Source organism: Notolepis coatsorum (assembly GCF_963971535.1).
Source record: "Notolepis coatsorum genome assembly, chromosome: 8".
NCBI classification, from domain to species: Eukaryota; Metazoa; Chordata; class Actinopteri; order Aulopiformes; family Paralepididae; genus Notolepis; species Notolepis coatsorum.
Window position 1 is genome coordinate 99,193,248 of NC_140172.1, and position 16,243 is coordinate 99,209,490.

At 40.7% G+C, this 16,243-nt stretch overlaps 1 protein-coding gene across 2 annotated transcripts in view; it reads left to right on the forward strand.

Annotated features, from left to right (window-relative positions):
* akap10 (A kinase (PRKA) anchor protein 10) overlaps positions 1-16,243 on the forward strand; it is a 66,756-nt gene that overhangs the window by 14,812 nt on the left and 35,701 nt on the right. For both annotated transcript variants that reach the window (XM_084319967.1, XM_084319966.1), the window contains exons 4-9: positions 1,826-2,335; positions 3,430-3,528; positions 3,962-4,046; positions 7,876-7,999; positions 8,335-8,471; positions 10,477-10,621. In XM_084319967.1, the coding sequence (XP_084176093.1) occupies positions 1,826-2,335; positions 3,430-3,528; positions 3,962-4,046; positions 7,876-7,999; positions 8,335-8,471; positions 10,477-10,621 (1,100 nt within the window). The remainder of the gene's footprint in view (positions 1-1,825; positions 2,336-3,429; positions 3,529-3,961; positions 4,047-7,875; positions 8,000-8,334; positions 8,472-10,476; positions 10,622-16,243) is intronic.

Below are 16,243 nucleotides of genomic sequence, written 5' to 3' on the forward strand. Positions count from 1 at the left end.
CAGACTGTGTGGACTGACTGTCACTCAAAGTGCTTATGGGCGGAGCCAGGCCATAACAGCCTGAAATCTTGGAGCTGAAAAATGATTGTTTTGAGTACTTGATTAGAAATATAAAACAATGCATTTTTTTGAAAAAAAACTTACAGATGTCTTCAATAGACTAACAGGAATTGTGTAAAGTTGCCCAAATAGTGCTAGGAATAGCAGTACATAGCCCCTATAAAGTGCTTGATTCTTTTACCATAAAAAGTCAAGGCCTGGAATTCCTTGAAAACAGCAAAAATCTTTTAACAAGGTGCTTAAAAAGTAATTGAAATTCAAATCAACCATTTGCATTGAAAGTTTTTTTCATCCATGATAAAATGATCTGAATAAATTTTTTTCTTTATTTATTTAAAGTCTAACTAATTGTCAAATTGGTTTTAAGCCATAAATATTGGATACGATTTATTTTCTATAAAAAACTGCATTTAAAAGTGAATTGTATCCTTTTAAGTGCCATTTTAACTCATTCGGCGCCAAACATGTAATATTATGTTTTTAGATCCTTTGATATTTTTCCTCTGATCCCCATTCTAATCCATCATCCGGATCATTCTGTGTCCCTGGATCGTTTGCCTACGTTGGAATTGCAATGCAGATCGAATATCACCAGGTGGTAGTATCGCCTACCTTTTGAACTCTGATAGAAAGGGAACAGGAGAGTCAATGAATGAACCGGACTATCGAGACTCGCTCTGGGGGGGAGGAGCTCTTCCCAAGCAATCGCTAGCCGATCTGCTCGCCTCAAAATCTATAGTGTCCCGTAAACACGTGTAATTACATATTAACGGGTAATCGCGATCGCAGATGGGATCATTGGAATTATTCTTTTTGGATTACCTTCTGGCTAAAATGTCTATTTTACCGAACCTGAAACATGTTTATGTAACTATCACAGTTCTGTGTTTTACCGGACGTAAAACATGCTCGACAAACACGATCACAGTTTTGAGTTAAAACGACCCCCCCCCCCCCCCCCCTTGATAATTTTGTGAAGGCACATGTGTACATGGTATATACCTTTGATTTGGGAGTATTTGGGGTTTCAGGGGATCAACCAGAACGGTTTGGGCTTATTGCATATAACATGTTTTATCTCGCGATCTATGGAAAAAGACTGGATTGTCTTGGAAATGCGCGATGTTTAGTGTGTAATAAACTATAAACTACAGTGTGTAGAAACAAACTCTTTTTTCCATGTTGGACTACAAGTAGTGTCTGTCAAATGAGCCACACCATTGTCTCCACAGCTATAATACAGAACACACACACAGCTCTGCAAACATTGTGAAACACCGCGAAAATGACCATTTTAAACTGGCGTGAACAGTGTTGCGTTGCTCATATCAACACTGGTTGCACGCACGCTAATGACGCGCATGCGCATAAATGTTCCCTCGCATAAGGACAGACTAAAGACGGTGCCTAATTGCCTCTACGAATGGAATGTAACACCTGACGACCGGCGCTATTGATATGCAAAGTAGCCAGGTGGGTACTGCGAGTTGGCGCATCAGTCGAGTGCAGCGCATTCCTGTGTGCACATCCGTGCACGCGCTTCTGCTCATAAAACTTTGGTTGCACGGAGTGCAACCCCGTCCCATGAGCAACGCATCACTGAGCGTGAAGCAGCAGAGATAGGGACAGCTTATGGCGCTGAATGAGTTCAAATGAAAAATAGTGCTTAGGAAAGTACTTGAATTTCATTGTCTGTGGGAACCCTGCGCTGTTGTTTATGTGTGACACTGTTGTTCGTTTGTTTGTTTGTGTGTGTGTGTTCCAGGGCGATCCAGTGTGAACTACATGCACCAGGAGACGCGCTCTCGGCTGTCCAAGACGGTGGACCAGATCCTGAGGGACACCGTGGCCATGCCCTACTACACCCAGTTCATGGAGCAGCAGGGCGCCGACCACCTGGTGCGCTTCTGGCTGGAGGCGGAGGGCTTCCGCTCCACCAGCTGGTCCCGGGTCCGAGCGCACAGCCTCAACGCGGTCAAACACAGTTCCCTCGCCGAGCCCGTCCCCGTCTCTCCGGACGGCACGGAGACTTCGGACGTCTCCTGCACTCCCCCGGGGCTCTTGACCCCCAGCCCTGAGGACGACAGTGCGGAGCCGCCGCCGGCACGCAGGGAGTCCTTCGGCACGGAGGCGGGGCAGAGGCCTGGCTCCCCTCGGGCAGAAACCCCCACCAGGGCAGACACCCCCACCAGGCAGCCCCACTCCAGGACGGGGACCCCCTTCAGACTACAGTCAGGCAGCGCTCTGAGGGAACTCTCGGACAAGCTGATGAAGAGTGAGTCGGCTGGAGGGGGACCATTACTACACAGAGTCAGACTCCACTCACACGTTTGCTGACTTAACCCTTTCACTACCACACTACAGAAGGTTAACCCTTTCACTGCGACAATACAGAAGGTTAACCCTTTCACTGCCACACGACAACGGGTTAACCGTTTCACAACCACACTACAGAAGATTAACCCTTTCACTGCCACACAACAAAGGGTTACCCATTTCACTGCGACAATACAGAAGGTTAACCCTTTCACTGCCACACAACAAAGGGTTAACCCTTTCACAACCACGCTACAGAATGTTAACCCTTTCACTACCACACTACAGACGGTGGTAGTGAAAGGGTTAACCCTTTGTTGTGTGGCAGTGAAAGGGTTAACCCTTTGTCGTGTGGCAGTGAAAGGGTTAACCTTCTGTAGTGTGGTTGTGAATCCGTCGGCAGACAATCAAGTTGAATTGAGCAGGAGAGGAAGTTGTGTGTCAGTGCAGAATCATCAGAAATTAATATAACTATTACGGTACTCTGGTTGGTTTTACAATTTTGAAATGACATTACATTAGTAAAGAACGCATTAGGACTTGTTTAGGACTCAAAACCCAAAGTTTCAGACTTGTGACTTGCTTGAGACCTGTCTTCACTTGGGACTTGACTTTGGTAATTGCCAGTCATGACTCAGGACTTGAGTTTAAAGACTTGGGTCTTACAGAACAATGACTTGGTCCACAACCTCTGCCGTTACATTGCCTTTTGTGTCTCTTTTTATTTCCCTTTCCTTTTGTCTCTTTGTTATGACTCCCGAGGTCATATTTACTGCATACAACGACGTTGCACTGAATTCATTCTTATTTCAGGAAGTGGATCCTCAATGCAATTCAAACACTATAAAACGATAAAATATGATAGACTGACAAATTATTAAAAAGAGTGTCTACGTTATCTTTGAATTGAATGTCAACTCATCCTTAAATCTGTATACAATCAGATTTATACAATAAAAGAACACCTAACATTCTCTCCCATAATTGTCACAATATTGCCGTCATCCAGGAGTGTGTTGTTGGATCATTGGTTCGTCTCTCTTTGTGTTTCAGGTATAGAGAGAGACGCCGTCAACATCTTCACCAAATACATCTCTCCTGACGCTGCCAGGCCCATACCAGTCACGGAACAGCTGAGAAACGACATAGTCGGTAAAACATGGATTTTCTTTCTTTTATTCAGATAGTATAGCAGTGTTGTATTTTGACAGTCTTGTCAAATAAATATTAATCTCAAAAGGCAGATGAAGCAGTCTTGGACGTTGAAACATCAGCAACAACCTTGGCAATAAAGTAAATTGCTTCCAGTATTAAGGCCAAATCCCAATACCAATTTGTCTGATTGAACACTAAAGTTTCACCTCATGAAATATTGATCTCTGTTGACATTTGTATTGTCTACCTGCCCCAAGAAACAAAGTGGATGACGTTTTTAAAAACGTCTTTGTTTGGGGGTTTTAAGAGAATATATGAAGCAAGAAAGATAAGTGCGTCTTCTTTCGGTTTTTAGACATGACACAGACATGTGAAAATTAGCACTTGTTCAATAGGATTAACAAAATATTTGTGTCTTTCCTATGTGCAGCTAAGATATGTGGAGAGGATGGCCTGGTGGACCCTAACTGCTTTGTCCTTGCACAGTCGGTAGTCTTCGCTATCCTAGAAGAACAGTGAGTTTCTATCCATTCTTTAAAAAGACAATTATAATAGTTAAAGGGGTAGTTAGTATTTCAAGTTTCAAGTTTGTTTATTAAATATCACAATAAAATACACTTACTTTATGGTGAAATGCTTGGTTCTGTATGAGCCCCTGAGAGTGTGCTTCATACAGTAAAAAAAAAAGTAAGTAAGTAAAGAAAAAAGTGTTTTTTGGACATTTGGACATTACTTTTTTCTTCTTTTTTTTTTTACATTAACTCATTCAGGGCCAACAGCGCCCTCTGCTGATGGCCCTTCGGTGCCAACGCTTTATGCAATGGAGGATAAGACTTATTTGCGAGTGCATAAAACATATAAAATATAATAGCGATAGATCTAAATAACACAGTGATCGTCAATGAGTTGCTTCCAGTCAACATGCACGAAACTGATAATTTTTTCATACATACATTTCCATTTTATACCGTGATGAATATCAATATATTTCTAGGGCGTTTTGTCTCATCTCAATAAAATCCAGCAAATCGAGCTTAAATGTATTTCCTTAGAAAGCGTGCCATTTGTCGCTGGATTTATGAATCGTTTTCAAATAAACGCTAGACTATCGATAGTTTATGTGTCCTCATGCACGAAGAGAAGCGTGGTCTGAAAAATCGCTTCTCCGTACTTTGGTCGGCACGAACCACACACACACACACACGCGCTCCGATGGCGGAGAAAGGAACATCTGATTACCCCAAGATTCGTAACATAAAGGCCTTACCTCACATCTGATGTCATGCAAAAAGATTAATCCAATTCCTGATCGCCATTCCAAATATTGATCGTGTTTATTGATCCAACGTTATATATCCAAAACACATAATCCACACTGCTCTGAGTGTCCTCAGTCCATCTGTTATAACGATACTGTATGCCCGAGAAGTAAAACCTGGACCGGACTTATTTTTTTGATGCACAGTCCCAGCCAATCCAATCCAATGATGTGCATTACCATCCGGGAGATGATAGGCGGCGGTATTTGCCCTTTGCGAGCTCAGACCCATTCCCAATGATAACGTCAGGCTGGATGGATGAAAAATGAATGGATATCGCTAATAAAAGAAATATGGATTAAAACCAGACATTTCTCGGGTTTGGCGCCCAGAGCATGGCGAGTTAACCCGGACTATCTCGGGTTTGGCCTCCAGTGAGTTAAGTTGTATGAACTACTTGCCTGTAGTGTAGTTGATGCAAAGCTATTGGCTTACTTGCCAAGTCCCGTGGTCTGCATTCTGGCCGGGTTCTGAGCGAACCGGGAAGCTTTAGACAAGACAGCAAATGGGGTCACAAAACCAAAACGTTTTGAATCCACACTACAACATGCAGGCAAAGGTTGCCCATTTCCAACATAAAATTACGGCCCCAAAGCATTTTAGGCGGTGTTACCTGTGTACTGGTTTCAGCACGTAGTAATAGGGAGGTGTAGTCTGACGTCACTTTAGTTTCCCGTGAGATCCACCCGTATAGGGATTTATCATTGGGAAAATATTATCGGCTATTGTAATAATTCTGCCTCATGAACGAAATAAATGTATACATAATTATTTTACGATTAATTGCGAATTGTTTCATTGTGTATTCATCCATAGATTGTGGATGAATACACACAGAAAGGTACATCATGCCAATGTTCATGCTTTTTTGTTTTAAACGAGACGATTTAGAAACGTGTCCATTGGAAATAAATAGCAATTTCAAGCGAGGTGGATTGGCCGGAAACAACAATGACGTAACCACTACACCTCCCTATACACAGGCTTTTTTTCAAGACACAAAATAGTGCCAAGTGATAGAAGAATCAGAAATGCTGAAGGACTGTTGTTTTGTGTTGAAAATGGGTAACCCTTTGTGGTGTCTGTGGATTAAGACGTTTTGGTTTCGTGAGCCCGTTTGCCTTCCGGTTAGCTCAGAACCAGTACAGATCTCCGACCTCGGTAAGTGCACCAATAGCTTTGCATCGACTACAAGTACAAATACAACTTTAAATGTCTAAAGATCCGAACTATCCCTTTTCTAAAGTCCACATTTGAACCATTCTGGTTTGCCACACAAACTGCAAGTCCTCTCAGTCCATCCTGAAAGCTCGGGTTCAGGGGTTTTGGTTTCAGGTACTGGAAGTGGAGTATGTTTTGTTAGCAGCTGCTCTGTCAACATGTTGGCTTGGGCCATTCTGGGTATAGACTCCCCCTGTAATTTATTAGGGATGCACGATATTGATTTTTTGACACCGATATTGATAACTTTATGCTCCTCAAGCCGATAACCGATATTTATTGTATTATAATTCTTTTTTTAAATGTATATATTTTTTTGGATTTTTTTTTTTTTTTTTTTTTAGTATTTATAAGCTCCGACGTCATCGGTACTGCTATCGGTACTCGAGAAATTATGGAGTTTTTTTTTGAGGAATTTAAACGTTGCAAACTAATCTTGTTGGCCGTTTTCTATATCTCTCCTGCCTCGGTGTCTCTGCCTACGCGAGGAGTGGGCTGTGCTGTGCTCACACACACACTCTCACACACACACACACACACACACACACACACGGGTGCTGCCGAGTACAGACAGCTCTGCTCTCATCATGGCGGACAGAACGAAACGTTCAAAAGTCTGGGTCTATTTTACTAAAGTCGATGCTGACAACGCTCGTTGCCACAAGTGCAACAAGACATTTGCCACTAATGTATAAGCGCTGGTACTTGTCAATGTGGCTGGCGGGGAGATAACGTTATTAGCCTGAGCTCCGAGTAGAATAATGGCTGACAATCCAGACGTAAATAAACGAACGAGAGCTTCCGATTGGTGGTAAGAAGAAGAGGTGGGTGCAAGCGGTGGGACGTAATTGGCAGATCGACTGTCTGCCTCCGAATGTAACGTGACTACGTCACAGCCAAGAAAGGGAGCGCTGGATTTGTGAAAAACTCCCTGTTCCTAAACCACACGGTATCAGTCATACCACAGTACTGGCAAAACGGGAGGAGGCTATAATAAAAACAAGCGCCCTTCATCCAAATCCACCCACACCGGATTTCTTTTAACCAAAAAATGTATTATATATTATCGGAGCTATCAATAACGTTATCGGGTTTATCGGGATGACGTCATAATTGCTGATATCGGCCCGATAATTATCGTGCATCCCTCTCTCCTCTCTGTATGACCCATTCTATTCTCTGCTTGGAACAGTCTGCAGAATGAGTTTAAATTCCAGGACCTAGCTATACTCTCACTAAATTAAAAGCTATTGTTAAGTCTATGGGACCCGAGTCTATTGATAATTACATTTAATGTTTTAATTGATAATGTGATTGTATTTATTTCCTCTGCACCTTTGTTGTATTGCACTTTTAGCTTGATTTTGTCTCGTCTTGTGAGTTTTATGCTGTGCCTGAAACCATGATTGTGTACTGTTCCCCTCTCTTGGAAAAATAAATTGTAACCTGTAAGACTAACCTGTTTAAATAAAACTTTAAAATAATAATGCTAGTGGAAGTCAGTAAGGGCATAATTATTCCTTGCCTCATGTCACTAAAATTGCAACAAAACCCTGTGCTTTTAGGATGGACTGCAAGGACTCTTTGTTTGTTTGTGACAAAGCAGAAAGGCTTCTTAAAACATTTTGACAATCCCTTTTGATGTTCAAATAGTGGGTTTTGTATGGCTTTGCTTTGGCACTAAGATTAAAGTGCAGCTCTTGTCCTTTGTCATTTTCCCTTCTTCAATAGTAGTAATAATAGTATAATTGTATTTCAGCAGTCGCCTTTGTTCACACAGAGTCTCTCATTTTGAACTCCCCAGGCACTTTATTGAATTCTTGCGGAGCCATCACTTTTGTAAATACCAGATCGAAGTGTTGACCAGCGGCTCTGTGTTCCTGACGGACATCTTGTTCTGCGAGTCGGCTCTCTTCTACTTCTCTGAGGTGAGGGTGTGATGATGTCATGAACCGTGTGGGGGTATGTGATGCACAGGGTGAAGCACAGTGTGATGTCATGAACCGTGTCCACTGCACAATAAAAACTACAACATTTCACATCTAGTTTATCAATAGTTTTGTAATAGTAGTAGTAGTTTTATTCAGTCATCACACACAATACAAGATGCACAATCATTCAACAATCTTTGATTTGGCAGTGACTGAAAAGGTACAGACTGAAGCATAATGCTTATACATGCTTGTCCTATATTCTTAACAAACTATTCTAAAAGAAAATACCGGTAACAAAGAATAATGCACCTGTCCCTGTTTGTTCTCAGTACATGGAGAAAGAGGAGGCGGTGAATGTACTGCAGTTCTGGCTGGCGGCGGACAACTTCCAGGACCAGCTAGCAGCAAAGAAAGGCCAGTACGATGGTCAGGAGGCCCAGAACGACGCCATGATCCTCTATGATAAGTAGGTGTCGTCGCAGTATTTTCCTCTGTGTTCATTCAGTAGTAATGGAGCATTACTTGAAATACTGGAAATATATATTTTGTTTTAGGAATTACACAATATTCGTTACACAGTTATTAGTAATGTTATCTCTCTGAAACATGCATACTAGGGGCGGGAATCACCAGGGGCCCCTCCATATGATATTTTCATGATACTAGACTCACAATACTATAATATTGTGATATTGCTAATTGTATATACCGGTATATAATTTTTTATTTATTTATAAAAAAGATTATTTAATATATTTTATTTATTTATTCATTGATACTTGGTGTCAGTGTATCTAAATAATATCGGCACACAAAATATCACAAAACTATGCTGCATCTATTTCCCCCACCCCTAATACATACTCATATACTATACTCCTGTTATCAGAAGAGATGGGTCACATTAGCCACTTGCAGCAGGTAGGGGTTTAATGCCTTGATCGAGGACCCTTGGAACGAATGGACTTGTGACTGGTGCACGGATCAAACCTAGTTACGGAACAGTCTAGTTACAGAACGGTTTTGGTAACCATCTATGAAAGAAAATAAGTAAAAAAAAAATATGCAATTTAGTGTCTTGAGCAGTGACTAAAGATAATAGTCATCCTGACTATAGTTATAGCTAATATAGTACATGCACTGTGTATTCAGAATCGGGTAAAAAAAAAAAAAACTTAATTTGCCAAGTACAATAAATGCACATGAATCAATAGGCACAGAGTAGAGACGCAACACAGTTTTGTACAGCACAAACTGTTACACATGGTGCAAGGACAGTGTGACCTCACAGGACAGTTCCAAGACATACCCTCCATATAATACAACATTAAATACTACCGGTATGTACCTATAGATAGTGTTTTATATAATTTCTGTTCTTCTCTGCTCTATGTAGACCAGTGGTTCCCAAACCTTTTCAATCAGGCCCCACATGGGTAGTTGGAAATATACCTTAGGTTACAGAAATATACCATTTCCTCTACTACTAACGAGACAAGATTAACATAAAACACAATTATAGTTTTATATTTTATTTGAAAATGAACAAAAGCTTGGCAAATGATCCTGTGACACTGAAATAATTAGGCCTAATAAAAAATGTGGTAGTAAGCCTACAGTAGGATAGGAGATTTATTTAATAATTTGTCTAATAATTTGCCACCTTTTTGTGGCAAAACGTATTTAGGCTTCTGAACGTGCTCTGTATAAAGAATAACACATGACACAGTCAGTCATTTTTTTGTTGACATTGGCGTTTATCAGTTTTGGTAGGCTAAATTCTTATTATTAATTTAATTTAATTGTTGCGCCCCACCTGCAGTACCTCCACGCCCCCACACTTTGGGAACCACTGATGTAGACAATGTTCTTCTACCAGCGGTTCTCAAACTTTTTTATACCGCGACCCCATTTTATTTAGGAATTTTCTTTTGGCGACCCCACACTTAATGTATCGCGTAATTTCAACGTGGAATTAAGGAATATCAAAATAAAAGCACACGTTGTTGAACTTGATCACGCATATTTATTAGAAAAGGTAATTACAGCACTGTTATCAATACACATTTATAAAACGAGGCATATTTAGCCAAAATATTTTGCCAGAACATAAAAATAAAAAAAAGTATTTTCAAATGAATTTTTATACTTGCCAGTGCGCTGTCACCTACCCACAACCCGTAGTTTGAGAACCACTGATGTAGACAATGTTCTTCAATACCAACTGAGTCACTACAAACATACCGTGTTTGAGCCAATCAGCAATACCAACTGAGTCACGTGACTACAAACATACTGTGTTCGAGCCAATCAGCAATACCAACTGAGTCACGTGACTACAAACTTACCGTGTTCGAGCCAATCAGCAATACCAGCTGAGTCACGTGACTACAAACATACCATGTTCGAGCCAATCAGCAATACCAGCTGAGTCACGTGACTACATTGTGTTCTTCTCTGTCCTCCTACAGGTATTTCTCCCTCCAGGCCACCAACTCGCTGGGTTTTGACGACTCTGTCCGGATGGAGATTGAGTCTAATATCTGCAGGGAGGGAGGGCCTCTCCCGGACTGCTTCACCCTCCCACTCAGACAGGCCTGGACCACCATGGAGACGGTCAGACAACACTTCCGCTCACATCTATTCAGTTTATAATAAACTTTATTTGTATAGCACTTTTCATACAGAAATTGCAGTTCAAAGTGCTTCACAGTAGTAAAAAAAAATACAGGCATAAGCGAGCATAAAAAAGATGGAGAGGTAGCAAGGTAAGGTAAATCAGTGTTTCACATTAGGATCTAACATCCCAATAGGCCTCTCTGTTTACGGTTTCATTCAATAATAAAAAATAATAAAATAGAATAGACAGAGTAAAAAAAGTGCGGTTTGATTCAGTTTAAAAATAGGCAATACTAAAAATACTAAAATAGAATAGACAGTAAAAAAGTGTGATAAAATAGTTCGATAAATATATACAATGACATTTATAACAGAGCATCGCTCATAACATTAATAGAACAACAGAGCAGTGCAACGCTCCTAACACTTTGAGTTTCTTTACAAAGTTCTAACATACAACAGAGCAGTGCATTGCTCTTAACTCATTGACCGCCGGGGACTAGCCTGAGCCTCATCCTGTTCTAGCCAGGCCACGCTTTAAAGATAGGAGTGCGTCACCTTCTTTGTAGAGCTATATCTATATTCTATATTATAGCTATTTTCTGTCCAAGATGCAAAAAAGAATAAATGTTTTCATGCATACGTTCGCGCGTTATCCCGTGGTGAATATAAGTATAGTTTCGGAATGATCCGGGCTAATTCCTTGGAAACTGAGTTAAAGCACGCGAATTCTACTAAAAGCATTGGTGTTTCATCCCTGGACACGCTACTATTTCCAAATCAACTGTATATAATAGGTATTATGTTTCATCATGAATGCATGAAAGGGGGGGGGGGTTGTTTCTGATGCTTTGATTGCCACTAATGGCATTCGTTATGAACACCACACACGCCGATCAGCCGGATCGGTACGAAATCCTTGCAGGATCAAGCTGGAATTTACGTCAGATTGTCCTTACCTGTGGTCGGGGGTATTCCAAAAATAATATTCCAATTGTTGATCGCCATCTGGTCCATCTGATGTCCATCTGTTCCACGACATAATACGGCACAACACATGCATCGAGGGGCCCGGACCCGTTTCATGCGACCAAGTGAATCTCTAGGCTTCCCTGTACTAAAAAACTGCGCCCGGAGCGGTTTAAACATAACACCCGGTCTGGAACAGGGTTTACTGCACTCTCGATACTGCCACCTGGCAGCATCTGGTTGGTACTGCACCCTCTGGATCGCAGTATGCCTTTTAATGGCAACATACAGGTCCGTGACATTGAATATTAAAATAGAAAAAAAGGAAAAACTATCAAATAACGAGTATACTCGTTGTTGGCGTTTAAAGGATGGCGCCCAATAACGAGTTTAATCGTTGTTGGCAGGGAATGAGTTAACACTTTGAGTTTCTTTTGTTATTTAATTTGTTTGAATTTTTTTATTTCCCGGCATAAGAAATAGCTTATATAAATAATAATCCAACATTAATTTAGAAAATCAGCTCTCACACGAGGACATTTAGTCATGAAGGTGAACCCCACAGCTCGTATGCAACTGAAACAATTTGACTTTAAGACTCCACAAAATGGCCTTAAAGGGGTGCATTGAGAATTAATTTCATACTAATTTATAATGTTGTTGAATGGTGGTCCTTTCTCAGCACAATACATGCTGCTAATGCTTCATACCGGAGATACCCAGCTCTTAAACATAGTCCACAGTGGACCAAAAGCAAACAAAAAAACTAAAACATGAATTTCAATGTACTGTATACACCAGGGCTATTCAACTGGCGGCCCGCGGGCCAGATCCGGCCCGCGGGATGATTCTGACCGGCCCGCCAAAGATTACATGATAATAAAAAAAAATATATATATATATATATATATATATATATATATATATATATATATAAAAAAAATATTTTTCTTTAATATTTTTTTTTTTTTTTCTTTTACTTTTTTCTTTTCATGTCAACGTTAACACGCACAATTGAGCCAAAAGTCACTCAATTAATGACAGATTTCATTGATAAATTGAGGGAAAACTTTGCAAGTCGATTTGATGAATTTGACATGTCCAGAGAATTGATGCATTTTGTGAGCAACCCATTTGCCAATGTAGCTGCTATTTCCACAAAAGGACAAGAGTTCCTTGCATCACTTCACATTGATGAAGGTCTCCTGCAACTTGAAATAATTGACATGCAAGCATCATCTGCTCTGAAGCAGGCACTTGAGAATGAATCCACCACAACATTTTGGATAAAGTGTATTCATGTCAAGACATTCCCCAAAATAAAAACGCTGGCAATATCTGTGCTAACAATGTTTGGCTCAACATACACCTGTGAATCCAGTTTCTCTCACATGAATGCCATTAAAACAAGCAACGTGCCTCCTTGACAAATGAGCATTTGCATCACTGTTTGCGGGTAGCCCTCACTTCCTATGAACCCGCATTTCATTGTATACCTGTATGCCGTGACAATTAAAACTCTTGACTTGACTTGACTTGAACCCTCTTTCTCTGCCATTGCCCAGTCAAAGAAGTGCAATCGCTCTCATTAGATGTGTGTATGTAGGCTAGGCCTGTCTGCCCCCCACCCCCCTGATGTTTGAGAGTTAAGAGTGGACAATAAGTGCTAATAAGATGCTGTGATTTGCTGTTGTTGCACAGACATGAAGCACTTTTTCATAAGCTCAGCTGCACTATAAATGTGTTTTTTTGTTCAAGTGTTGATGTTAGAATGTTCAGATGCACATCATGCACTTGTTTGTTTTTTATTTTATTTTTATATTGAAATGTTGAAGAGGAGATGTTGCAGTTGTTGCACAGTCATAAATGAAGCACTTTCTGCAGGAGATGTTGCAGATGTGGCACATAAATGAAGCACTTTTTTTGAAAAGTATACTACTTTTGCAATGTAGTTAAATAAAAGTTGTGAAAATGTGGTTGCGTGTTGTGTCAAGTGTACATATATTCATAGCACGGGGAGGCGCCGTGGCAGTCCGGCCCCTGGCCCCTTGGGTTTCTGACAATGTGGCCCCCTGAACAATTTAGTTGAATAGCCCTGGTATACACATACAGAGTAGAAAAAAGCAGGGAGCCGGACCAGCACTCTCAGGTTTCGACAATTTCGCAGCCGAATACAACAGACATGTTTCGGAACAGGTGTTCCTTCTTCAGTGTTAATGGCTAGCAAATATTAGTTTGAAAAGATGGTGGCTATATACAAGGTGGGCAGGAAGTGACATCAATACAGGTATGCCTGGGATTGCTGGTCAACTTTGACCCTAGGAAGGACATTATAATGTGAAGTCAATAAAAAAATTACCAGAAACTAAATAAACCATCTTCACCATAGCTAATAGGGCTAAATAAATGAGCCCATTGCAATATTTGCAAACCAAAATTCTCTTAAGATAAGAGCAGCGGTTTAGCGTTAGAATGGAGTAAGTCGCATGTGACACAGCTGCTCTCCCGTTATTTTTTTTTCCGTTTTAAAAACATATTTATAAACCATTAATGCGTTTAAAACTTGACGCATATATCAACTGAGATTATCAACTAACTATATTGACCAAAAGAATCGAGATGCCAACAACAAGGAAAGACACAACGAGACCAAAATCAGTCGCAGATGACCCGCCTAAGGAAGCAGGATTCGTGCGGCAAATAGCAGAGAATATTGACGTGACAGTGGCCGCTTCAAGTTCAACCCCTTCAAATACCTCCGCGGACACCGAACATATCATCCGGAGAATGGAGAAAATGGAGAAGACAATAACCCAAAAAGTAGATGCTATTAAAGAATCTATCGAAGGCAAAATAGAAGCGCTGAGAGCGGACGCCGATGCACATATTAAACGCACCGAGGCTCTGGAAACAGGTATGGAAGTCCACCAACAAAATTTCGTTTGGATCGACAAAGAAGTAGAGGATATCAACGTTAACCTAACTGCTGAGATGAAGGGAAACTACAAAGAACTCAATACGGAGCTCAGCGATATAACAATGGAGCTGAAGCGAATCAATGAAGAACAGAAAGCCAAAATATTCGAGATGGAATATCAAAAACGCAAGCTGAATATTCGTATAGTCGGTCTGGACGAGTCGGTGAGCTGCACACACCCTGAAGGGTTTGCCACAGAATTACAGAAAATCTTGGGAACAGAGATCCTTCCTAAAGTACCAGAGGTGGAACAGTGCTACAGATTGGGGACCCGATCCAATGACAATAACGTTAAGCCCAGAGTGATATTGGTTATCCTGCGCCAAATCAGAATAAAAGAAATGATTATTCGTGAAACTCGCAGGATGAAAGGCAATCTGAAATACAAGGATATACCAATACACTGCTTTGAAGATTATTGTCGTGAGGTAGTGGACCTGCGTGCCAAGTTCAAGACGGTGATGTCTCAACTCTATCTGGAGAAATGCAGACCCCTACTAATATACCTTGCAATACTTCGCATCGTCGATAAACAAGGAGCAAGGGTTTTCCTCAACTCGCCTGAAGATGCAGCCAAATACATGTCTGCACAACACGCAGATAGTGTATAAATGGCCTTTTAATCTCTGTTATGCATGGACACCATATAGTATAAACTTAAATGAACCGATGATTTGGGACAGAGAGACCTACGAGCTCAGAGTTATTGAATGCTTTCCCCGTCGGGATTCTATTATTGCGGACATATTGGATTCAAAATTGGAACACTCCAGAACATACTGGAACATTCGAACACTGTAAAAACGACATATTGGAATAATCTAGAACATCTAAAGCATTCTTTGATATAGGGAACATTCTGGAATAACAGCAATACGTGGCCAGACATACTACCAGAAGCCCTTCGGGGGAATAATCAACAGCATCTAGCTGCAGAACCACAGAACCATCATAGCAGCGGCCGGCTGGAATAACATTCTACACAACGGATCATCGCCCACCCCTGGCCAGGGGAAATGCTGCATATACGTATTTAAAAACTGCTTTTTATTAATTGGAAATATTTCCACTACTTCTCCAATTTATACTTTAGATGTTTAAGCATAGCAAAGCTCTTTTAAGATCTAAGTTAATGTTCTCTTCCTTTTACTTGTTTTTTTTCTTCTGTTTTCTCTGATTTATGGAGGCTCTCTTTTCAGTTCAATACCTCCATATTATTCATGGGTTACTATAAATTACACAAGTTCATATAAAATGTAAGTGATTAGGGCATGATAATTGAAGCTTATTTTTGGTCTTTATTTTTAGTTTTATCTTATTTAAATTTTTATTTAACGGGAAAGTGGCCAAGCCACAGTCGACATTCTACTTATGGTAGAATTTAGAGTGTTAGATCCTATGGTATACATAGGAATGTTAAGGATAATTGGATCATTCTGGGATATCCGGTGGTGCAAGGGAGGGAGTCATACGCAAAGGTTGTGTTCATGGAACACAATCCTGTACGACTCTCGGTGGGAGGGGAGGGAAGTGGATTTTTATTTGTATATATGTATGTTTTTAAGCTCGGCTCTCAACGGGACCTCACTAGTTGGATGTATATTATTGCCTCGCACTCCAGAAGCATTACCAAAAACTACAATACAACATGTATAGATTATGGCTAGTTTGAA